The 17,276-nt window shown below is 43.5% G+C and overlaps 1 protein-coding gene and 1 long non-coding RNA gene across 2 annotated transcripts; both read left to right on the top strand.

Annotated features, from left to right (window-relative positions):
- Positions 1-379: 379 nt before the first annotated feature.
- On the top strand, positions 380-13,265 carry LOC147046955 (uncharacterized). The gene is made up of 3 exons (XR_015067846.1): positions 380-505; positions 2,632-2,699; positions 13,191-13,265. It is a non-coding gene; the product is annotated as an uncharacterized LOC147046955 (long non-coding RNA).
- Positions 13,266-14,596: 1,331 nt separating this feature from the next.
- On the top strand, positions 14,597-17,209 carry LOC147046954 (uncharacterized protein C2orf72 homolog). The gene is made up of 3 exons (XM_085929124.1): positions 14,597-15,661; positions 16,095-16,199; positions 16,626-17,209. The coding sequence occupies exons 1-3, from the start codon at positions 15,028-15,030 to the stop codon at positions 16,715-16,717; spliced, it is 831 nt and encodes a 276-aa protein (XP_085785250.1). The 5' UTR covers positions 14,597-15,027; the 3' UTR covers positions 16,718-17,209.
- Positions 17,210-17,276: the final 67 nt, after the last annotated feature.

Below are 17,276 nucleotides of genomic sequence, written 5' to 3'. Positions count from 1 at the left end.
AGTGATCCATGCTTGTCTGCTGCAGAGGTACACTGATGGTTTTAATGTGACACAGACATCCTCACTTGAACTTTTTCTGCACTCAAACTGCAGATAAGCGGTTTCCATGCACACACACACTCACGCAAAGTGAGGGGACGCGTTCTGCTGCTGTGGTTGCCTCAACATGTTATCTTTCTCCTTCCTGATCCACCTGAGGCACACACCTAGCTTGTGTGGTTATTCCATACACCATCCAAGCTTTCTTTGTGTATCTTAGTGTCATAACAGATAAGATATGTATGTATCGCTAACCCCCACCTTTGTCTGCTCCTCCTGCTTCCATCTTTCTCATGGGTGACCCTTTGAAGAAGTCTAATCCGCATTATTTGCTTTCCCAGGCTTGTGTCGGGTCCCGCTGTGAATTGACTGTGGAAAATATACTCCAGTCTGCCGGCCGCTCCCCGTGTCCTTGATTTATCCGAATAGGATGTGGCTGATGGGCGCACGTAAAGCAGTCTGAATGGTGAGTAAATATGATCTCTTTTTTTTCCTCTCTTTCAGTGCGACACTGTGGCTGCCGGTCAAAAAAGCTTTATGTAGCCCGACGTGCATTCAGCGAACGTTTCATTCAACGACGCTAAATTTCAAGTTTCCAAAGAGCACTTTACTCACAATAGGCCCTGACTTCATTACACGAAACGACATTGTCTCTGTGGTTCAGCACGTTTTAAACGGTGCCATTGCAGCTGGGTAAGATGAGTAGAGAAAGGTAAATTGGGTTGGAAAATACCATTAACCCAAAGGGATGATCTCAGACTCCTTCACAAGACAATCCTGTTGGATCTAATGGTGGGTGTGTTCCTCGGACACTTGCCCTCATTCAGTGTTACGCTCTCGGTCAGCATGTTTTAGTCACGCAACAGCCGTCTGCGGGCGCCTGCCAAAGCCTAAGTTGGCTCGGCAATGTCACCGTGTGCCATTTTCTGCTCCCCCGGGTTCTTTGGGAGCTCCAGCCTGGCCTCCGCTCACTGTGTTTATGTCCTGCGTAATTGCAGACCTCAGCCTGAGCGGCAGGCCGGCGTCTGTCAAAATAGCTGTGTGTTCGCTTCAAGTGAGACCTCAATCATATCGACTCCCGTAGTCACACCACATTTCCCATAACCCCCTGCCTGGCGAGGCTGGTGCCCCCCCCCCTCCCCCAGGCAGTCTGATTGGATGGAAGAACGGCGTGGAGTTTCACTGTGGCGGGCGCCTCTTGTCCACACGCACCTACCCACACACACACACAATCCAAACATCATTTTTCTCAGCTGCTGTGGGGCCCACGCTGGGTCCCACACCTTGAGTACGCAGCCGTGAAATGGGGCCCTGTGTGGGAGCTGTTGGCAAGCCCAGTGGAAACAGCAACAGCGTGCTGCTCGTTAGCGCCGATGACGCCAGCGAACCGGGCCGTCTCCGGGGAGCGTACCGCGCCGCCACTGCCAGACAATGAAACCTTCACACACACATGATTCAATTTTAAACGTGACCTCAAACTGTACCACTTTGCTCTCGTTTACAGCATCAGCAGTCATGACAACATCCGTCCGCCCGTCGGTCCGCCCGACCTACTGACCTTTCCCAGCCAGGGAGGCCTGGCCACATACTTGCGTTGACCTCCAGCACGTCGCTCCCCTCCCACCCGCTTTCTCCTCCCCTGTTGGGAGGCAAGGGCAGATCAAGGAGTGGGTGGGGTGATTCGTAGAAGAGCGACAGGCGAGCATGAGGCGTGGGGGGGAATTTTCGCAGCACTAAATCCCTTCACATCCACCCTTGGAATCAGGGAATTGGGCAGCCCACACAAACACAGCCTCTGTGACACTCCCGGAATGCTGGGCCTCCCTCTCCCCTTTTTTTTTTTTTTTTTTCTTCAGGTAATTACCACAGTGGTCACGGTGCTCAGAAAAGAGAGCGTCACCCAGGGCGGCGCAATAGTGACAGGAGCTGAGGCAGCAGACGGCTTTGTGCTGGAAAAACACACCACCTTTGGTCTTTGGTGGTTTTTGCCTGCCGACTTGAGTTATGTGTTATATCGGGAATAGCCAACATTCCCACAAAATGAAAATATTCTTACTTTGACTAAAGCGGAGTTTGCACATACCCCAGAATCAGACCAGATTTGAAAAATTGCACCCCCTTCCGATCAAACCCAGCAAAGCCCCGTTGATCGAATATCTCAAAGATTATCTTGAGCGATTATCCTGTGGTGCGAGACGCGTTCAAAGTGATTTTATTTTTCTATCCACGCTCGTAAAACAGCGTGGGACGACCATCATAAATCTTAAATCCGTTTCGTATTTCCAATCCCAGATCGAGTTGTTTGACACCGTTTCATCAATTGAATAGTTGTTTATTTTTCCAGATCTATTTTTTCCAGTTTATTCTTGAAACCTTACTTACTCAATACTAAGTCTTATCTTCTTATATACATGGTGAAAAACAAGACACTAAGATCACACGCATGCGTCAATACGCACCGATAAACATCACGATATGGTCAGAGGTGTCAAGTCAAGGGAATGTGTCAGACTCCTGGAGGGCCTTCCATCCTTCCTTCCTTCTTCCTCCAGTGCTCCCCGGTGCTTGTAATTGAAAATGTATTTATTGCAGGCCCAGAGGCTGCTCTGGCAAGAGAGAAGAGGGAGGGAGACGCTGCAGCTTATGAAGATGTGGTTGAGGTGAGGGCCGCAGGCTTTGGCTGCTTTTCAGCGCCGCTCACTCACTCACTCACTCACTCACTCACTCACTCACTCACTCACTCACTCACTCAAAAATTGTTTCTCTCTGGTCCCATCTGATTCCTATGCTTTCATTTTATTTTTTATTTTAGAACTTAAAGCACCAAAAAAAGCAGAAGGTGTAACCAGATAGCGTGTCAATCATTTTGTCGTGCGCACGCATTCTCACACACACTCTGGCTGCCAGCTGCCGCATACACCGTCCGTCATCTTGACTGCATTATTGAACTAAAAAAAAAAGTTACAGAGTTAACTTCAGCCAGCATCAAAGAATTATCTCTGCATTTTTTTTTTCTTTGGCTTTTATGAGTAAGACTGAGGTGTCCCAATGAAATATCCACCCGGCATTACTTATCATTTGGAGAGACGGTGACGCTTTGCTTCCCGGTTATCACTTCCATGAATCCTCTCGCTCACAGACACGGCGAGTGACACGCCGCCATTCATGGAATCTGTCAGCCGCAAACAAAAAATGAAAGTAGTGGAGTACCTTGACGGCACAATGGAGAAAAATAAGCCTCTGCAAATGTCTGATTGGTGGCTGGCCTTGAGGAAGCAGCTTGGCAGGCGGCAGCATGACAATTGCCCTTCTAAGATACTGTAAGATGGAGAGCCGTTTGCATTGTCTTCCCAGCAATTCTTTGACTTCCCTATGACCAATCCCGGTAACACAGTCATTTGGCACACCAAAGTGGGCCGCCTCGCGCTATTGAAGGGTCCGGCGAGCAAAAGATGTAATGCAGCTCATTCTGGGCCTGTGATCGCCGCACCGGCAATGGATTTGTATCCCGGCTACACTGAAAGGCCTGCTCAATTGGATGGAGCTTTAAAGTGAAGCAAGAAAGCTCTGGAAAATTGGCCCTCAAAGGCACATTTCAACTGGAAAGCCTTCCTTTTAAGCTGTCACTCCTTACTGCTCGACAATCCTATTATGGCGTCAACTTATTGTAATTAAAAGGCTGAGGAGATATGCGGGCAAAAACACCTCCATCTGACCATCTGAGAAACAAAGAGACGTGTTGTTGTCGTTGGCTGGCCAGTCAGATCGCCTTATTTGCGTTGACACGTTGGCCGTCGACGGACGCCAACTCCGTCCCGTCACTTAGCAGACGTTTCTCCATCCTTTTCATCAGCACTTTTCTTTTAGATGTCACACAAACGAGAGCCTTCAAAAAAACAGAATCACCTCATCAACTCTTGCACTGAAGTTCAAATACGCTTTGCTGGGAAATTGCTCGAGAAGCCCTCCTCCGTATTCTGCATTTTTTTTTATGTGTAAGAGGATTGTGTCTCTTTCTTCTTCGCTCTCACCACAAAGAGCCTCTTTTGAAGGAGTTGACAGCCGGAGGTTCTTAGATCTGTGCTCTCCTTTGGCCAGTCATGTGACCGCAAGCTTAACTAAACTGAAGAGGATGTCTGCTCAATCATTTATTAACTTTTTGACATGAAAATAATAGGAGCAATAAGATCAGGGCTTGTACTTAAGTATCTCTTAGATCTCCACATCTTCTCTGTGGACCTGTCTTGAGTTACAAATGATGATGGTGCCGAGAGGGCCACGCTGGCGACGGTCGAATCTGAGGATATACCTCCAGCAGCTGTGCTTCAGACCCATCTCTCATCCTACAAGAACCTATCCGTATTGACACTCAGCAGCTGTGTCGTAAATCACATTCGGGAATTGTTCTTTAGAGAAATGTCCAGATAATCTTCTTTTCAGGAGGTTCACATACGTACTACATTATGTGGAACTGAAAAGTGGAAGAAAATATGCTGATAGCATTTGTAGCCTTAACATCTTTCATACTTTGGGGAAGACTTTCCTGATGTCAAACACAAGGCACGGGGGCCAGATACGGCCCGCCACATTAATTTATGTGGCCCTCCAAGACAAATTTTGCATTGGCTTTGTGTCATTACTAAAATTACAAATTGTCTTCACTTTAAAAAAAAAATAGACATTGCTAGCAAGTTTTATTACCGTTTTACTAGTCTTTGATTTCAAAACGAATTATTCATCAGTTTCTTGTATAGCCATTACATCTGCTCCAGCCCAAAGCGCCTTGACAACTTCCATGACAATTGGAACATTGTCAATCTCACACATGATGGAATGCAGTCGTCTGCTGGAGTTTTTGAAGCATAGATGCCAGTAGTCCGTAGTAGTGTGCAAACAGATGCCCTGTCACTGACACGCACACTCGCAATCCAACACATACTTTCTCAGTCTGCCTCTCACTCCCACATTACATGGACCCTGACTGGGAGGAAGTCAATCTTCACTTGCCCTAACATTCACTTGTGGATGGCCAACATCCAAGCTGAGCTGCTGAACATGTCACAGTGTGGTAACAAGCTGATAGAGACACACATTAACTAGTTAATCATCATCAAGCAAGTTTTCTGTCCCCCCCTGTGTCTTGATTCATAATCTTATCCAGATATTTTAAACAAATATATCCTATCTGGGATGAGTTTGCAAAGTCAATCTCCTACTGCAAGCAAGGTCCTTAAACACATTAAACCCTATCAAAAACCACAGCAATAAAAGAGAAGAGCATCCAAATGTTATTTTATTTTATTTTACTATTGACTTATAAAGGTCGGCAGGTATGTACCATATTTCTACAGTGATTACTGTAAATCTGGACCAGTATTAATCCATGTTGATTTATTTAGTATTTATTTACAATCTGCCTTATTTTCCTTGTGGCTGTTTTTATTAATAGGCTCTTATTCTACGAGGGCTATATATGTAAGCCTACAGAACAGACAGTGTTCTATCTTTGAGTTACTACTGAATACCTCTGCTCATCCCCAATTTACTTACATTAGAATTTAACTAAGTTCCAATGCACATTCTTTTGCCACTGAGAGCTCCTTCAACTGTTAATGGTCAGGTCAGGGCACTTTTTTACTTAGTTTATACTTAAATTGTATGTTGCCTGCACAGCATTAAACATAGACACATCTTTGTTGATTGCACTGATTTGTCAACTTTGTTAGATCTTCTATTTAGAAGATTTTATAGTATATGCTTGATAAACCACCTCAGCATACACACAAATATGCCCATCCCCACAAAAACACACAAGGTCTGCTGTCTGCTTCTGGGAAAGCAAATAGAAGAAAATAAGAGGCGTGTGTTTGACTCACCTGTGGGCATGTGTGTGTTTGTGGTTTGTAGTGTGTGTGAGAACATTCTAATGCTGGGTTTCCATGTGCAAAAGTGTGCCGTGACTTTAGAGGTAAAAAGGGCCAATAAATGGAAGGGTGCTGTTCACTCTTTTTGCAGGGAGGGAAGAAAGATGGTTGCTCATGAGAAGGGGGTTTGATGGTCCCTGACGGTGTTTGTGCTTTACGGGCCAGCAGCTGCCAGCAGCTGCTCCAGGTGCCTGTCCGCCTGAGCCACAAGGTTGGCCCGTGTGCTGTTGAAGCGCTGGCTGCATGTGCGGGTGTGCTTACGTTTGTGTGCGTAGCCATGCCAAACCACAAGGCTGCCTGGAAAACAAGTTGAGTGAGAGGGCGGCTGGCTAGCATTTAAAATACGCCCCAAAACTGTACACCCGTTTATTGGCTTTTTATACGAGTCTGGTGGTGACCACCATCACAACCACCTAATTTGTGTTGTTGTTTAAGCAAGCATTTATTGCAACATCTTGTCCCAGTCTCAGGTCTGTTGTATTAGCACGCCATCCAAATGATCTTTGATGTGGTGTTGAGCTCATGCATGCGGTCTGACGTTTTCCTGAATGGTTAAGTGTGTGTGTGTGTGGAGAGCCAACTGATTCAGACTTCCTCTGGCTGTGCGTGTGTGTGTGTGTGTGTGTGTGTGTGTGTGTCATGTCCTCAGGGGTTTATCAAACGCAATACAGTGAGCCCCCATTTATCTCGCCGGATATGTTCCAGACCAACACGCCATAGATGAAAACCTGTGATATGACTGACTGTGTACACATTTTTATTTTTTTGTTTTTAAATACGATATATACAGTGGTGCCTGCATGCGAGTTCGACTTGTTTCTTGACAACTCAAAACACATGCAAAGCATTTTTCTCCTTTGAAATCAATAGAAATGCCATTTATCCGTTCCAGCCTCCCACAAAAAACAAACAAAAATGTAAAATGTTTGTGAGTAAGTATTAAATACTATTGTAATTTGTATAAACATTAAGTCACAAGAATTAAATAGGATATAAAGAACTAAAATGGCTTACCCTGCCTTAATTCATACTGTTCGGCGCAGGTACCCAGTAAGCTTTTTTTTAGGTGTGTTTTTTTTCTCAAATAGTATTAAGTATGATACAAGATGTGTCCCCGCAGTGTAAATACACATCATCAGATATTTCTGATCAGAATCAGTTCTTTTCCAGACAATGATCAAAATCCAACAAGCATCAGGTATCGGTCGTTTGCAGTGCAATACATAACAACCAAAGCACGATAATTACAACAACAACAAAAAACACTACATTAAAACTAAACTATAACAAACATAAACATTTCAATTTGATTCTAAAGCACAAAATAATAACTCAATCCGCTCCAGGGGTCAAACTGTTGCCATCATAAAACTTTATTAGCTGTACGTGCAATGTTCGGCATCCTTAACTGTCGTAGTGTAAAACAGAAGTTAATCGCACCTACTAGTAAATTGTAAATATTCTACTACAATGAAACAGTCTTAACTTCAATGCCGAAGGCGTAATGCAAAATTTTGCAACTGCGAGATGATCACGTTTAACTGTCATACAAGTGAATGAGGCCCTACAAGGCAGCATTGATTCTATTTTCCTTCATGAAGGCAACACCGGGCCTGCCAAATATCAATTACTTGTATACGCAGACACAAACACACTCAGCCCTCACTGCCCCGATAACATCTTTAGTCACATGTATGTAATGTTATTGTTTTAAACTGTCAAGGTATATTTGCATAGTTTCACGTTGCAAGAAATTGTGGATGGATATGGAGGATGTACAAAGTGGTCCGACGCAACCGTAAAGATGCTGAGTGTAGAAAAGGCAAACTCCAGCTGCTCTGACACCCACCGAATGTCTTCTTTGATCCCAGTAGTGAACGCGTCTATTTGCGTCTCCTCCAAAAACGTCCAACGGGAAGCGCCAACGTTCGGCGGGTCGTCTGTCGAGGCGGTAAATATTCAGGATGTGGGTTTTTCTGGAGGAATTTCATCTGTGATGATAAACTCGGCCACAGACTGTCTTTTGTTTGTCATTAGCCTTTTCTTCCCTTTCATGTTGCCAAATGCTGTGGAGCTACTTCAAATATTTTAATGATAACACAATATTTTTATAATCTGTAAAAACAAACTAGAGCAGTCAGTGGAGCGTAGGCCTCCAAATAATGATGACAGATAGTAGTGTCGATTTTTCCGGCAGCTAATGTAGTACTGGATGTCAAAACCTGCGACTGCATGTATGTGCATGTTGTCGACACGGGCGTGCAGGAGCGTGGCACATCCCCTCCCTGAATCCTCCACAGAAACCACAATGATAAGCACCTGGACTCCCACACGCTGCCACTTAGCCTCAATTGGTGTTAAACTGGTCAATTGGAGCGGTGGCTAGCATTACTGCAGGGAAGTGGTGAATGAAGTCTTTTCAGGACTGCATGCATACTGGAACTGAAAACCCGAGATGAACAGATCCTTTATGGACACATGAGAGGATCGCACACGCTGGGCAGAATGAAGGATGTAATACATTCGCACGTGTCTGGGCCACACACGGTGACCTGCGCCACATGTGCCCGTGTTCACCCCTCATCCTAACATCTAGCCTTGGCTCTCAATCCGGGCCACACTCCTCGCCGACTTTGATGCAGGCTTTATTTCGTGTACAACAATAATCTTCTTCACCCCTCCAATAGAGCGAGCCGGGCGAAGAAAGGCCCCGCTCTCGACGCTTCACTTTATCTGGTGCCCCCAAAATACTAGCCGGCCGCTCCTGAAAAGAGCCCAAATCCCTCTCGTATGCAACAAAACAACACTGTAGCCCTTTCAGTGTGCCGGCCCACATGGAAATAGTCCTTTCTGTCCTTGGCGGATTCTGTGTCGGTCTTTCCATTCGCTCCGCACACATGTTGACACTGTTTGTTGCGGGTTAAGATGCCCTCTATGGGGCATTGTTCCCCTTGTAGCTTCTCTCTCATTGAGTTTTTCCTGCCTGGCTTGCTGAGCTAGAGAGAAGCGAAAGCACTGAAAGACCCCTGGATAGCAGTCAACACTCCAGGGGGTCTTTCTGCACGCAGAGACCACGCCAAAGGACTTCATTGTGGGTCGCAGCAGGCAGCCAGAGAAGGCTGCGTGCTGGAAGTATTGTGCTGCGGCACGTCACTCTCTGCAAAAAAGGTCAAAGTTGAACCCCCACTTACTCACGGGTTGCTCCGTACCTGCCATGCCTGTCTTCTTCCTTTTCGTCCACGCAGAAACACAGATGCATAATTAAGACTCTTAACATTGAGAGGTATCAGAGGGGCTAATTCAATGCACGTTTTCACTAACGGCTAATACAATTAACTGAGGGACTAACGAGCAAAGGAGATCACAAGCTCCCGTGCGCACTTTACCAGATGTCAGCACTTGAGCAGGATTAAAATCTAACGAAAACACCAAAAGAGCTTTGATGGCATCCCATCGTTGTTGATATGGGCTTATGAATCACAAGTGTGTGTTTGCGTGTGTGTGTACAGGTGACCATGCACAAGATAACTCGGATGGTGAAAGAACTTGTCAAACATTTACATCTATGCTGAGCCAGAGCTCACCCCTATCTGCTTATCTGGACACCCTTGTGCATGGAGGGAATGCTGGCTGGCTCTCATGCCTCCATCAGCATAAAAACACGAGTATGACACAAGAACCCATTCAGAGGTTTTAAGAGTCCCTCATTGGTTTCTTCCATCTACAGTATAGATAAGGTTGATTTTGATTTGCAATCACTAAACAAATAATTCATACTTAGAATATGTATCAAAAGTAGGTATCTTTCCTTCTTTTGCTGGTTGTGTTTACATGTTCGTCTCCATTATCCAGACATGCTTAGGGAGCGTATTACATCGTGGACACAGGTTACATCATTGCTAAATTTTTTGGAGCGATCCTGTCTTCTTCATTATGAAGATTCCTGAGAGCACAAAGGCGGCTAATGTCACTATAGCAACTGTGCGGTGTTTAGCACGGAGGAGAGCCACCGGAGATGGCTGCTGTCAGCGGTGATGTACGAGTGTGACCTCACATTAACAGTACATGAGCCTCTTAAACCTTGACCCGCGTCCCCTCACACCACTACAGTGGGCTCTCAGTCAACGCTGTCCCCTCTGCAAAATGCTCATTGTGTTGGGAAGGCCCATTGTGACTGTTGGGAGGGGTGGGGGGGGCAGCGGTAACTCATGTACATTCCCCCCTGCTAACCTACTGGCCATGTCCAGCGCCTGGGGCTAGTCGAGGGATCCCCCACGGGGGGCCACTTCCTTTTAAGCCTCCCTCCACGACCTTCCGAGCGTCCCGCTGCTAGATATGTGTCGTCTCCTTCGGGTGTCTTATTAGGCGTGTCACCGTTGATGCAACAATTTGTTGATATGATAACTTGATTAGATATCAGGATGGATGATGTTTTGTCAGCAGTACTCTGGAAGCTAATTTGTCATCTGCTCGGGAGTTCCAAATTAGGGTGATTGGAAAATTAATGCTGAGACTACAAAAGCTTTATTCACACAATGGCCAAGCACGAATATATGGTGAAGTTGAACACATTTCTAGATTTTTATCAGTCATATAAGTGGTTCGAAAATTTTGTTCAAAACTTCCAAAGTCAGCGTTTGACCCACTGAGCCACATTAGACAGCTGTGTTTCTAAATCAGTCAGGCTTTCAAAGTCAATTATTCTCCAAGCAGTCATGATTTTTGACAGCTGACCCAAAATTGAGTTCAAGAATTCGGACTCTTTCCTGTTATGGTTCTGGTTCTTTAGTTTTCTTCACTTTTTGTCGCTACTTTCAATAGTGATAACCAATTAAAAGCAGATTTATTCTTTTCGATTCTCTTTAAAATGACATCTCTACACCAGCAGTTGTTTTGTTGATCTCCAAATCGTTTTCTCACTGCATGCATCTGTTATATTTTATTTCTGAGCAAAACTTTTGGCTACATCTGACTAATGGGCCTCTAAACTGAAGGTTGTTATTCTGATTAATGCATGTGTGCACCTGCACATCGGAACCTACGATTCAATTAATGCAACCAAGGTCCGCATTTCAGATGTAGCCTAATTTGCATCATAGAAAGCCGCCTCAATATTTGACCCTGACGGCCAGATGAAAAAATGTCTTCCCGCTTGAAACAAGATGCACCCTTCTGAGGCTTCACAGTTTGTTCAATGCTATGAATACAAGCAGGGTGTGCTTATTTTTTTTGTATTATATTCTATGCATTGTACTGTCAGATGTCTATCACGACACACAACAGGAAATGAAAAAAAAATTAATGGCTGTATTTGAACAATAAGAAAACATACAAGCCATTGTGAAGAATTTTGCAACTCTTTTCCAATTTAGCATACAAGAGTCAACCCTGGTGCCAGTAACAACACCAGGGCTTGAAAACATACTGACTTGAATGACAACATCTCATCCTCAGCTTGGTGACCTCTGAGCAGGCTCGGAATGCAGGCTTCATGTGACTTATTCAAGATTTTGCCATCTGTGACAATCCACCCACCCCCCACATCAGCGTACTTACCCTCAATGAGCCCTGATGTATTTTTAGTGAACAAGTGCTCTGTGTCTACACTCACTGTCCTGGAAAGGTTGCTTTACTCTTGCTTGTTTGTTGGCTTTTGGTCTACGTCTCGGGGCTGACCGCACACGGCTGATAAAACACCCTCAGCCTTTGTTTTCTTTTTTTTTTTTTTTTCCATTTTTTTGTCTGGGAGTTCATTTTTCACACATTGGCCTTACAAAAATAGATGTTTCCGACCTTTACTTCTTTGTTAGACCCAAAACATCAAATGTTCAACTTCCATGCACAGGTCAATCTTTATTTACAATTTATTTTTCTTTACTCTGCATTCCGAAATGAGTTAATATCAGCAGGTCTTATATACATCATCATATTCAGCATTGTTTTGTTTTTTTATTATCGTTGAAATCATAAGTTCCCACCTGTAAAAGAAGAAAACTAACTGAAATTGTCAATAAAAGTACACTGAACACTTTAATTTATTTTCTAAGATAATTTATTTTTGACTAACAAACCAGGATTTTGTTTGTTTAAAAACAATCAAATAGATCAATAGGTGACTAGATGGCTGGATGACTGCTTTCACGCCACTATTATTGGGGATGTGCTGCCATCTAGCGGGTACAAACTATACGTCAAGCACATGGAAGTGTTTTCCCCTCAAATTGTGGCGCACTAGCGTCATCTAGAGGAAATTACTGAGCGGAAATGCACGATGTGTCTAGTTTTACTGTGGTTTCCCATAACGTTGTAAATATTGATCAGAAAGGTTGAAAGTTTTGTGCAAATGATGTCTGGGATTATCTATAAATGTTTAGTTTTTTTCCTGCCAATAGTCAGCCATTCCTTCTGGCCAAAACTTTGTGCAGCTGTAATTTCAAACCTATTATTCCCATTTGTGCCACTTGGGATTTTCAAAAACCGGGCAGACATTCACATTTTACACTTTTCAATCCGCTCCACGACTGCAACTCTGTTTTCTTGCGATGACAAACAGGCAAGATTGTTTGGGCGCTTTTCCAACATGGAGTGTTGCTTTATTTGCTTGTTTACTTTGGAATGATTGTGTTGGTACGTCAGAGAGTGATGCAACTATGACAAAATGATTATTGTTGTGATTATGCAACTAGTTGACTCTTAGTAGTTCAATTGCTTTTTGGCACATATTTCTTCCAGGAGTGGGCGAACTTTGGTGCTCATGTGGCACAATTAAAATTTAAAACAGGCAGACAGGACAGGTTCTCAGTAAAGTACGTTAAAAAAAAAAAAAAAAAAAAAAAGAATTGTGTGTCAACTATTAGAAGACTCTTGATGATGAATGCTCCACGTGGCCCCGAGGCCAAAATTTGTCCAGCTTGTGTGTAGCAAGTGAGATGAAATAGAAAATATGAAGCTAAAACAAATAGTGATGTGATATTTTAGCAGTGGTGTGCTTTTTTTCCCTCCTTTTTTTTTTTAAATCTAAAATTAGGGTACCAAGCTACTGACAAGCCATTGTAGCTCTCACCATGTGTGTTTTAGTTCTCACGTTGTTTTTCAACGAACGTTTGCAATAAAGAGACAGAATTAGCATTTATTCGTTGAGCGAGGCTTTCTGGTTTTCCATGTTTTTGTTTTGCTTTTTGCTTTGTAGTATGTCTACCAAATGTTTCACCAAATACATCTTCTCAGGTTTCGGGGATGTCACAAAAACTTCCTGCTCGCCATTGAAGGGCCAACCGCACTTACAGCATTCTTTGATGACAGGTGGTTATTATTTTATTGGGTGTGCATGTGTTTGTGTGTCATTGGCTGAAAATACACAGTAAGAATTATGATTTCTGTATTGGAATATTTTCTGCTCCATAGTCTTTGCCTAAGCAGTTTTCATAGTACATGAATGTGATGGAAGAAAGCATCCGCAGAAGAGGAAGGGAAAACGTGGCTTCACCTTCTGCTCATCTCTCCACTCTCAGAGTTCTGGTGTCAGAGTTATTATTTGAATTATTTGAAAAAATGATAAACAAGCGCTAATGAAAAACGAGGCAGCTTTGCAATTGACTATGCAATGCTAGCATTGCTTCTCTCTTCAGGCTGCTCAGTACAATCCTATTTGGCTAAATCAACAATGAATCAAGTGAGCTGCATTTAACATTGGTGTTGACCTATATGTAAAAAATTGACCTTTCTAAAACTTGTATAACAGTGTAAAAGTGTTGATCAAAAGAGTGCCTATAAGGTCAAAAATTGTTTTATGTGAAGACACGATTTTGGTGTATAGAAAAAAAATATATACATATTATCATTCTGCTATTCATAGCTAGTTGGGGTTTTTTTTTTTTTTCTCTCTACCAGTTCGTCTGGTACTAAATGTCACTGACTAGTCCAAGAGGCATTCTTGACCCACAGATGCTACTGCACTTAAACAAGGAGGTGAGTATATGAACCGCACTTACTAACACAACAGAGACTTTGGAAACAAACACAGCTCACTCAACTAATCGACGCCGGTACAAAGGTTTGTATTTGTTTAGGTGTTTGTTTTTTCGTCAGACCTGCAGACCTATTAACTCATTACTAGTGAGACTATTTGTGATGTGTGCAATGGTGTTTCAAACTGACAGCACCTTTTTAATGAAGGAAAAGGCATTTGTGGATTAACGGATTAGACTCTTGGGAACTCAGCAGAAGGACTTTTTTTTTCTTTTCATCATCATAGAAAGTCAAGGGTCGCTTTAGCTTTCCCAGTCGCCGTCCTGCATAGACGTAGGGCTATTGAGTTAAAGAGTTGCTTCGTAATTCTGTCCCTTCTTTTCACCGCAAAGGCCGGCCTCTACAACATAGAATAAAGGGGGGACTTTTCTCCATGCGGATACTCAAAAGGTCAAAAGAGTGACCTCTGTACCATGACATTTCATCATCGAAACTTTTTTTTTAAACCTATTATTACTACACCACAACATGTGATTTTGATTGTAGTTTGCACACATTCACATAATGTGTTTTCAGTTATGGAAATTATTTTATTTTTCTTATAAAACCTTTATTTCACTTTGAGATCTGATTGTGTGGCATGGGTGCTTCCGTACCTGTATACATAGAATCCTTTGTAGTCAGTGCATCCGCCATATTGGATGTGGCGGATCACGTGATAACCTTTCCGTTTTTTAAAGGGTGGCACCATATGGAAAAAGGGAAACCACCTTGGTAGCTACAATAATAATTATCACAACAATAATCAGAAATTTTATTTGCGGGATTGGGCTATAATTGTCAAGTATATTACGTAGATGTGTATATGGTTAATTTTCGGAATCCACGAGTTGGTCACGCCCACTAAGTGAAGTAGCCAATAGAAATAGACGTTGAGCTCCGAGTTCCGCTCCTTAAACGCGCCCACTGTAATTGCCCTCCGACAACAGTGCGAACGTGTCGGTGCTGTACGCATGGCACTGAGGTGTCACTCACAGCTTGTTCCCCGAGTCTGGTTTGACCAGTCACGGTCCACACCACGCAAGCAAAAGCAGCCATGTCGGAGGAGAGCGAGTTTGAGAAGACGCTCGCTTCAATTGGAGGTAAAGAGAGGATCTATTTGGTGAGCGATGCAGCAGAAAGGAATGATGCGAGAGGGAGCGACGCCGACGTCCTGCGGGAGTTCATCGACGATTTGTTCGGCGACCCAAGGCCCCATCCAAACCTCTGTGTGGGCGAGCACAGCCACGTCTGTCACAAGGGCCACGGGGACAAGCCTCCCGACGATATAAACTCGGGAGCCCGCCCGAATGGCACTCAGAGGACAGTTATCAGACAGACGAGCAGCTCCAGCCGGCGCAGAACCATCGATTGTCCCGCTATCGTGTTCCTCTTCAGACAGAATTTCATCAGCGATGTGGGCTTAAAGGAGGTCCTCAAAGACGTCCGGGCGCGTATCAAAGGAGCCAGCAGAGCTCTGCCGGCCTTGATTGGATTAGTGCGCCTCAACGCGGGGGAGAGCGACGAGAGCCGCCGGTGCGTCGTGCGCCTGGAGACGCTCATCCGCAAGGTGTTCCCGCAGCATCCGTCGGACGCGGTCTGGGTGGGCTATTTCATCCCTGGTACGCTGGACAACGTACTCGACATCAAGAAGAACGTCTGTCGAGCTATAGCCTATTCCCAAACCGCAGGTATGCATGCACCCATTAGTAGGTTTTTGTCATAATAGCGAGCATAAACACGTTTTTTTTCCAGCCTTTTATAAACAGAAAGTGAAACTTCGCGGGACATGTAGAATGAAAATGAAAGTATCACCTCATCACAATTACGCGTGCATTTTCTTATTATGAGTATTTTTCACAAGTAACGGCCGTAACCGTGACGGCTGCTTTCTCAACATGTGTTGTCGGTAATTATTTTGAGTAAACTTAAGATCCGTCAGCCATAAATTCACTAATGAGTGCCAACACCAGGCAGACAAATGAAAGTAGGTCATAGCATGACATTCACAAGACCACTACTTCCTTCTAAAAAAAAAGTTCAAGAACAAAAGGAGCTTTGATGGGATACTAAAGCTTTCAAGATAATTTGCAAATTTGTTCAATGCTCATTATTTCATTCCAGATATTACCCAGGATCAAAGGAACCCGCTTTTGTGGCCTTTCCAGTGTTTGCTCAGGCCTAATAGAGGAGGAGCAGCCAACAGTCCCCCAACCAACAAGCGAAGAGGTTAGCAATATGTCAATGACAGGACTTGACCAACATGAACACTCCCACAGCAACACCATCTGTTTTGCAGCCTTGATTCATTCAATCACTGCGCTACTTTCACTTCTAAATTTATTCCATCTTAAACGCCATGAGAGAAAAGCAGGCTGCACCCACACCCATTTAGACAACATGCTGTTCATCCTGTGAGTTTCCTTTGTTCAAAGAGATGTGTGCATATTTTCACAACAGTTCTCAGATGTTTTGATTCTCATTCACTTACAGGTCCAAAATCACATATAGCTTCAATAGGTAAACATTCAAGGGGGAAATCAAAGATCAATCAATCTTTCTAATAATAATGTTTTGTGTACCCCCACTAGTCAATATGCTGATTCACATTGGGTACCATATCACAATACCTTTTTTTCTGTTGCTATTTTCTAGGTGACTCTGGAAGTGTAGATGTGAGCATTCCCTTGAAAAGTCATTACAAGTCTGCTGGACCTAATGAAGAATCAGTCACAACAGAGGCTTGACCAAGAGCCCAATACTGTGAACAATAATGTTGGAACAAACTGCTGTCAAGAGACAAACATCAGTTTGTCTGGTGCTCAAGTTTCTCAGTCCTGAGCCAAACGGCTACAGTGTAATACTGACATGCCTTATGATGACATTTAAATGCCACCTTGCATATGTGCACTCACGCTTTCAAGAAAGTACAATCTGTTATCATGCACAATTTTATTACTAGTTGAACAAAACTGCTGTTATGAAATTTGTGTTAAAGTTATTTGAGCTACTGATAGTCTCCAAAATATGTTATCTGCAGTTGTTATGTTTTTGTTAAAAAGCCTCTCAGAATAGAATGACTGTTTTTTGTTTCACCGAAATTGTTTTTTGAAACATACTGTGCCTTAGAGTTGTGCTTTTGACAACTGTAGAAGTTAACACATTTGTTCTAATTTTGTAACTATTTATTAGACTTATGGATTCTGCATTACTATTTGAATAAAAAATGTCCACCATTTTGGCTGTGTCTTCAAATACATTCCTTTTTTTCCCCATTCTAAGAACTGATGCTGGGACTTAACATGT

This window comes from Syngnathus leptorhynchus, chromosome 13 (genome assembly GCF_054491065.1).
Source record: "Syngnathus leptorhynchus isolate UIUO chromosome 13, UIUO_Slep, whole genome shotgun sequence".
Lineage (NCBI taxonomy): Eukaryota > Metazoa > Chordata > Actinopteri > Syngnathiformes > Syngnathidae > Syngnathus > Syngnathus leptorhynchus.
This window is presented reverse-complemented; position numbering and strand designations above follow the sequence as displayed.